Genomic DNA, 8,761 nt, shown 5'->3' on the forward strand with positions numbered 1-8,761 from the left:
AGGCAGTGGAGAGTTGGATGTGCAGCCTGGGAGGGTTCCACGCGAGCCTCTATTGGCATCAGCTACGAGATGAGATGTAACTGCTGTTTGTCTACGCGTATGTGAACATCCTTGATGTACCGGGTGCTTCTTGCAGCATCTTGGCTGTGTTTGTCTGCACCGTAAAGAGTGGGTTTTATTTTTTATTATCTGTATAGCGCACCACCTACAGCTACATTTTGAGATCAAAGCATCCATCACATGACCTCAGAATGAGGAACATCTCGCGGGAGTGAGGGAAAAACACTTGTTTATCACAAGACAGTCTCCGGAATGCTGGCGGAGAGGTTTGGAATGTGAAGCTTGGAAGTCAGCGCCGTAGCTCCAAGGAAAACAAACAATCGATGTCCGACTCATCACCCAGATCGGGATAATGGGCTATTCTATCTACTCCAGAACCTTGAAGCCAAATCACTGGAACTGTTTTGTCTGAAAAGGTTAAACTATTCCCGAACTACTCCATCCAACTCCATTTAGTGTTCGATGTGGAAGAACTAGATGTGGAAGATGCAATGGAGGTCACTCGACACCATTCTGACTGACAAATGCAGCTTCCTTCATAATAGAGGCTTTATTTCAGAATAAATGCTTCAATCGGAAGGTCGCGATGTATACATTCATGTATGTACAGCACACAACCTTTTTTTTTCTTTACTAAACTCCAGGTTTCAAATTTTTTATATTTAAAGGGTTTCCAGGAACACGTGGACATTCAAAAGGAATCTCTGCAAATGCCTTTTTTTTTTTTTTTTTTTAAAAAAAGAAAGAAAAATTGGACTAAGTTATTTGACAGGATATTAAAAGAGAGTCTGACATTTGGGGGAATCTCCCCTATCTCTCTCAAATTGAAGAAGCTTAATAGAGACATCACGATCACACGGCTGCAGTCGGCTTAGACACCCAGCAAGACATCGAGCTCTGATCAGGGTTTAACAACCAGTTTAGAGCAATACGTTTGGAACACCAGATCACAAATTGGTCCTGCAATCTCCTCAGAGCAACAATTCTGAAGTCTTTCAGCTCAAGTGGTGTGAAAAACAGCTGGATGGGGACCAGTGGTGGCCTTTCTCCACACCCTGTTACCAAATCAGATACAGGTCTTCAAAAAGCATCCATGACCAGAGATGAAATCTGAGGGCAGTTTTAAGAGCCAATACCTGCACGCACATATATGCATATGGAAACACTCTACACACTGTACTTCTATCTTTGTGAGGACGTTTATAGGCATAATACATTTCCCAGCTCATCACTCTAACTCTAACCATCACAACTAACTCTGACACATAACCCTTAAACAATCCTTTGATTTTTTTTGAGTTGTGGGAACGGCCAAAATGTCCTCACGTTCCCCAAATTGTTCTCACTTTGCTAATAGAATGAGTATTTTTACTCTATACCTAGCAAGTACAAGAACACACATGCACACACACAAATGAACTTTTGAAGGTCGCCGAAATACATCGAAGAGTACGTTCGTCGTAGAAGAAGAGCAGTATCCACATGTTATTCATGTTATTTGTTGTTTTTCTATGGACCAACTGTTGTAGGCAAGTGAAGCTTTGGAGCCTCCTTTACATCTGGAGTTGAATGTAAGAGGTGAGGGGTAATAAACGTATTCAGTCCATGTCAAGGACAGCTTACAGATTTACTGAGCTTCAGGGCTGATGTTCTCACCAGCGTCTCTGAAACATCGCGTTCCCACCAGGAAGTTCACTACGCACTTGTCTGCATTTCCATCGGCTGGACGCAGACGTGCTGCAGTGGGACGATTGGTCAACAGAGGACACTTGATACACACAAGGGATTGGACACAGCCCTTCGTTCTTTACTACATCATTTCGGCCTGCACCTGTTCTGCGTTCTTCAACGTTACGGTGAAGTACACGGCCACGCATGCTAATCTCACGCCTCTTGGCTACCCAAGACGCTCGGCATTACGCCCCCTGCAAGGCAAAAGCAAACCAGATGGAGGAGTGCTGTTCCGAGCCGAAACACCCCTTCCATAGGATGACCTTTCACCCCAGTTCAGTACGACGTCCTGTACAAATCCCTTTATTACCTGCTCTCCAGAGGGTATCTTTACTGGCCGTCTGTTTTCTGTCAGCAGGAGACGGGGATTTGACATGGACGCAACCTTTACGTTTTCTTTTTCTTTTTTGGCAGATTGGTTGAGAAGACGTGTCTAAGGACTGATGCTGGGATGAAAGGCACAATCCTCACGATCTGTGCGAGACTAATGTGACGTATATTTCGGTCCGTGGTGGAAGAGGAAGCCTCCAGACCAACAGACTCAAGAACACTAGTTGGGTTCTCATGCAGAAAAAAACCCTGGTGTCAGCCGGAACCAAGGGAAAGCCCTGTGACTCCCGGCTCACCTCCTCCACTTGATCATCAGAAGCTGTCGGCATAAGTAATTGGTTACTAATTACCAGACGGGTCTCCACTGGTTAGTTGATTGGTTGGGTGAATAACAGGATTATAAGAGTTGTGGAAAAAGGGCCGGTGAAGAGGATGAGCCAATTAAACGGAGGTAGAAATGGAGGAATGCTAATTCAAGAGGGCATTTGGGCCTTCTTCAAATTTCTTTTAGGTTTCAAATTCACAAAGGGAAACCATCTCTCTGGCAGGAAGAGAGAGTTTCCTTACACGATTCTGTTTCCTGTATGCTGTTAAATCCAAAAGTCTGTTTAATCCCCCTGCAATTCGAATCCGCTGATGCCAGCCAGAGAATACAAAAACCAACATGGTAAATGTTGAAAATCTCCACCTAGTTGTTTGTCAGAACTCATCCAGCTTTTACAGAACTTACTGTAGCTCACGAGGGAGCACATTATTCTACAGTGTGTCCAGAGACATCACATGAAACCGACTCAGTCGCATAACTGGCTTTTGTTTATTCATCCTGCTGCTGTTGTTGCTGCTGTTGTTGTTGCTGTTGTTGTTGCTGCTGTTGTTGTTGTTGCTGCTGTTGTTGTTGTTGCTGCTGTGTTCAGCAAGTTGGGGCAAAGGAGTGTGGATCTGGCGACAGTCAATCGTCTGAGTTAGAAAATAAAAAAAATACAAAGTTGGACAGCTGGTCTCTGATGAAAATGACCCTCTGAATACAGACAACAACATCAACACTGATCATCAAATACGACAGCCAACAACAAGTAATCAGTACATGACATTAGTTTTCCATGTTACTAAGTTAAGTTTATCTTCGATTTACTAAGTGTTTCTCCAAAGAAGCTTTTTTTTTTTGTTTGTTTCACCCCCATTGGGCGGAGACAGATGTGGCTCCAAGGCGACAGGGAGAGAAAGTCGATCGTTTGTCCTGGTGTTTGATGCCGCATTTTTCCAGAAATTAGAGGTGAAGGAAAATCAAACACAAGCCTGCAGCCCAGTCAGATGCCACTGCAGAAGATTTGAATCAATTTGTGTCCTTTCTAGCTGACTTTGATATAAAGGCATTAACGAGAACCTTTGACCTTTGACCTAGGTTCTTCTGTTCTTTTGAAAAGTTGGGCAACTTGTCATCCCGGGGCGACACAGTACAGCCACTTGCATATGGACAGGGGCAACATGTTTACAGTACGCACGTAGACAGAGGCGCACGTTTGGGGTCAGACGGAGGTGCAGTGGTAGTTATTAGTTCGTTATTCGCGCTGGAGCCGTCTGCTTTGATCACCGTGACCTTGGAGGACTGCTGGGAGCTGCGCAGCACCTTCTTGTGGCAGAGACGCTCGCGGTAATTCTGGGCGAAAATGAGCAGCATGAGCGGGTTGATGCAGCTGTGCGAGTAGCTCAGACAGATGCTGATGTTGTAGGCGTAGACGAAGGAGACGGTCGGATTGTGGTTGCTTATGTTCAGCACCTGAATGACGTGGTAGGGCGACCAGCAGATGAGGAACAGACCGATGACCATCAGGACCATCTTGGTGGCCCTCCTCGCCCAGACCGACTGCTTGCGCTTGACGCGGCGGATGGAGCTGAAGACGTGGTACAGGGTGAGCGAGTAAAAGGTGCTGATGATGATGAGAGGTATGATGAAGCCCAGGATGGACTGGTACAGGGTGTACCAGTACATGTCCTCGGGCCCGTCCAGGTTCATCATGCACACCTCAGTATTCTGCCTTTGCTCCACCTTGGCGTACAGCATGACGGGGACCGTGAGGAGGAAGCTGCCCAGCCACACCAGCATGTTGATGATGATGGTCCACTGGATGGTTCTCCTCTCCGAGGTCGGGTGCACGATAGCTATGTACCTAAGACACAGAAGTTACTTTAGCTTTGGGACGTCATTTCCTGTCACATAGGGCCAAAAGTTAGTCAGAGAAGACCTTGTGACATGATAGCACATCTGTCATTCAGATTTCACATTTCTCTCTTGGGTTCGGGAAGCGGCTCGTGTAGACCCACCAGACTGGATCTCTGTCTTCATGCATTGGTGACAAACAAAAAAAGGCGTTCATCTGATGCCCATTTAAATGCTGAAAAGACCACGATTATTTGGTATTTCCAGGGTTTTGCCACTCGGCTTAAACAAGCCTTTTGATTTTTCTCTTTCCGCACTCTCAGTGGTTGTTTAAATACATATTTGTTAGTGGAAAAACTGGATTAATGTGCGATCAGTCACCCACACTGCAGCTGTGCTCATTAACGTCAGTATCAATTCTCAAAAATGTAAAAATAGATCTCTTTTCTAAATGAAAAGCACCAATGTCCAAAACACATCAACACACTAACATGCCATTTTAATTGGATTTAAAATGGCATTTGAATGTGTGGTTTCATAACCTTTTTAGGCTTTTGGATGTCCTTCTTTTCAGAAAAATAATTGAATCATTCTGCCTCCAGACAAACAAAGCAGGATTTTCAGATTCCAAAGTGTTCATTTAGTCCTGCTTTTGCTTTTCTTCCAACACTTTTGGTGTGTTTTTACGTTGGCTCTTTTCTATGTGTGGCCCCTCAACATGAGATCATTCTCTTCCTACATTATTAACATTTAAAATCTAAGGATTTCCTTTCTGTCCGTGTGATGAGCTGGAGACATCTTTGACATTCTCTGTCTTGACACTGGAACTTGGACAGACGACATTATAACGTTATCGTTCAAATTGCGCAATAGTCATTTTACTTCAGGAAAAATATATTTTTGTAATTTTATTACACATCAGAATTCATTCAGTCATTTGTGTGGAACAAAGAACACTGTGTCCTACTCATTATATCACAAAAAAAAAAAAAAAAAAGCAGCTGGACATCAGGACGCACATGTTTTTAAGTGAGAAGGGGGTTTTGTTTTATTTTTAAAATATTGTTATGAGCCACCCGGACTGGTTTTAATAAAAATAAGATGAGGAGATGTCTGCTCCGCTTGAGAGCGAATGCCACCAAATGGACTTGGATAACTGTGAGCTTGAAATGTTCACAGCATAAATGAGTAAGAACAAATACGTATAGGTGTTCCCAACTGACTCACTTGGATAAATAAAGGTTTCCATTTATTCCAATGACATGGTGTCTTTATAGCAGGTCACCCAGCAGCAGCAGCGCACCATAAATAATCTGCACTCATCAAAACGATGCCAACAGGTGGAAATGACTTTTCAGTTGAAAAATGCAAGCGGAATTCTGTGACGTTTATGGAATATTTAGGATTATTTTGATTCCTACTATTTGCACCTTATTGCAATTTTTTTCATTTTAATAGCCAATATATATGTGTATATATAATACATATAAATATGCTTACCGGTCAATGCACAGCACGGTGACGATCCCCACTGTGGTGAACTGGTTGCTGACGTCCACCACCACCACCGCTTTGCACATAAAGTTTCCAAAGACCCACTGCCTGTCTCTGACCAGCTGGTGGATGTTGAAGGGCATCACCAGCAAGAACAGCATGTCGGCTATCGCCAGATTCAACACGTAGATGTCCGAGACCATTTTCTTCTTGCATACCGTCACCGCGTAGATGACCAGCCCGTTGGCGATGACCCCCACCGAGCACAGGATGCCGTAAATGGTCGGGAAAATGTGCATGAACGTGGTGATGTCCACGAAGCTGTAGGATGGTGGTGTGGAGCTCAAACATGACGTGCCGGTGAAGTTGTCGGTCTGGTTGTTTGGGCAGAACGTGACGGTGTCGTTCATCTTCGGCTGCCGGTGATGATCGCCACAGCGCGCACGGCGCTCCGCAGCCGATCCAGGGTCCAAACTTGGGCTGCAAAGCGGAACACTCTCCAAGTATTCAGGGAAGCGCTGAATCTAATCAAGTGTGACTTGGAACAGTCCTCTCTGGTACATCTTTATCTCTGGAAGCAAACAGTCTGCCCAACTGCTGTGCTCATACGCTCTACTAAACAACATTGTGCGCCTCAGGGGACGTTAGTTCCCTCCCTTGCGTGATCATCCATCGGGATGATCAGAAGACCCTTGAACATGCGACACTAAATCCATCTGACAGCACTTTCCCCTGCTTTAGAGCTTGATTCTCCATGCAATATATTTGTGGTGCGTTCAAGTGCAGGTTACGGCGTATTTAATTCTCTTTTAAAACACATTACGTACACAACCACAGTAGAAGCAGTCCTTATAATGATCTCGTCGAAGTTTAAAAGTCCTTTTGGGGCCTCTGGATGAGCAAAAAAAACAAAAACAAGTTTAAACTCAAAATCTCATGAACACCCCCCATGAATATTTTATTGTGTCCCGTCTTTTAGGCCTACAATAAAACACATTTCTAACAGCAGGCTGAGCCCCTATGCCGGTTTTCCTCCTATACTGAGACGCAAGAGCCGATTAAATTGATCACTGTGATTTGCCTTTAACTGTTGCCACAAAAGTGCTTGATCGGGTTGTTCCTGAATACAAGCCGTCCTTCTGAGAGCTCTGCTGCGGGCTCTGTCCATATTCATGCCTCATTCCTTGTTTTCACTGTTGCACCAACTATAAATTGAAATACAGAATCTCTGATCTGTAGACAAACAATTTTGCCCTTTTCACCCACTCATATGCTGGGGGAGACTCTTGTTTCAATGACATTCAGATCCACGTTCGTTGAACAATGGGGGGTAGTGCCAAACAGCAGGGAAGTGGTGTGTGGGGACTGACGATCAGTCCCTCCCGCTCCGAGAGCCATTCCATCTTAACAATGGGGTCAAAGCATCATCTGTTACTGTAAATAAGATGTGTTGGTGCCTGCTCATGCAGCAATATGACCAGCACAGTGGCTTGTCGCTACTAATCGCTGATAAGATATCAACCCAAACCGTCATCCAGTGGCGTCACATGACAGATGCAACAAAAGAGGCCGAGAACAACACAGTCATGAGCCCAGGCTCAGCAGGAACAGCACAGGAACAACGTGTGTCAGTGAAAAGCTGTCAATAGCTTCTTCCTCCACTGTACCCATGTGACATCTGTGTACACCACTCACTTATATTAACATCAATTCAGCCGCTTTGAAGCTTCAGTTTACAACAGATTTGTTTTTTTGTTACAAAGTCTTGCAGAGGGGAAACCCGTGACTCGCCACTCAATGTCTGCAAGGGCTTGATTGCATTGGTCGAGTCTTGCCTGACCTGCTCACCGTTTCACTAATAATGTGTTCATGAATTTAGACACGGTGAAAACTGTTTGGAACGAGTGCTGCATGCAGAACAGGCAGGAAGGTGCAACTGACACTATGCTCGAAGGCCAGCGCTCAGTCATTTATGAAAATCCATCCATTTTCTGTTAACCTGCATTTATTCCTAATCAAGGTTGCAGGTCAGCAGTCCATCGAAGGAGACACGCCATTGGCCCACTCACCCGCTGGCGTCTAGGAGCAATTAAGAGTCCCTGATCTACCCAGCAAACATGCAAACTTCTCAAAGCAAAGCCCAGAAGTGGATTTGCCACATTGTGTAGAGGAAACAACCTGAAATGATTGGTTGTTGGTTATGATTAATGACTCTGGTCCTGTTGATTTTAACTTTAGCTCTTTTTGGCACCACGAAAAGGATACTGAGGTGACCGATCACTGACAGCCCCCATTGTGACACCCTTGTGTTGAGGTAAGTGAGACACGACCACCTGCTGATGAGAGGACGAGGGCTAAACAGAGTGGTGGTGGTGGACTGGGGCCATCCATCTATCCATCCATCCATCCATCCATCCATCCATCCATCCATCCATCCTATAATACTTTTCCCTTAACGGGGGTTGCAGGGGACTGAAGTTTGAAGCAGGCGCGAGGAGAACATGCAAACTCCACTCAGAAAAGCCCCTGGCCCCACAATGGACTCCAGCTCCTCCAATCCGGAACCGCGTGCTGACAGCGTTCGCCACGGTACCAGCGTGCCACCTTGTCTGAGCCCCACGTACTGGGAAATCTCCAGAAAGTTCTTACATGGCTGGTGCAGCTATGGCCAACAGGCCTGGGCGCACTCATCCCTGGCATGTACTGCTTCGAGAAGATGCAAAATTCGAGCCGTTGCCATTGGAGATCACCTCCGGCGCAACACAAAACACTGTGCACTGTTCTTTTCTGCTGGGTCGCCCTGCGAGTCCAATACACAAGTCTGAGGTCAAGTTTGGTCCTCACGCTAGAAATCTGAATCACTATTTATGAAAAGTCATGTGCTAGGTCCCATGAAATTCACCCCCCAAATTCCTTTTTAAAAAAAAATCATTTAGTTTTTTAATCTTACTGCCAAAGCCGCTCTGGCACTTTGAGACACAAACTGAA

The 8,761-nt window shown here is 45.2% G+C and overlaps 1 protein-coding gene across 2 annotated transcripts; it reads right to left on the reverse strand.

The window, feature by feature from the left end:
- Positions 1 to 591: 591 nt before the first annotated feature.
- On the reverse strand, positions 592 to 6,398 carry mchr2b (melanin concentrating hormone receptor 2b). 2 transcript variants are annotated; one of them, XM_029847674.1, is made up of 3 exons: positions 5,780 to 6,398; positions 4,145 to 4,289; positions 592 to 4,013 (listed from the first exon to the last, which is right to left on the reverse strand). In XM_029847674.1, the coding sequence occupies exons 1-3, from the start codon at positions 6,181 to 6,183 to the stop codon at positions 3,681 to 3,683; spliced, it is 882 nt and encodes a 293-aa protein (XP_029703534.1). In that variant the 5' UTR covers positions 6,184 to 6,398; the 3' UTR covers positions 592 to 3,680. The 2 variants fall into 2 exon arrangements, with proteins under 2 accessions (XP_029703534.1, XP_003970585.1); XM_003970536.2 differs by having other exon boundaries at positions 592 to 4,289.
- Positions 6,399 to 8,761: the final 2,363 nt, after the last annotated feature.

This window comes from Takifugu rubripes, chromosome 14 (assembly GCF_901000725.2).
Source record: "Takifugu rubripes chromosome 14, fTakRub1.2, whole genome shotgun sequence".
NCBI classification, from domain to species: domain Eukaryota; kingdom Metazoa; phylum Chordata; class Actinopteri; order Tetraodontiformes; family Tetraodontidae; genus Takifugu; species Takifugu rubripes.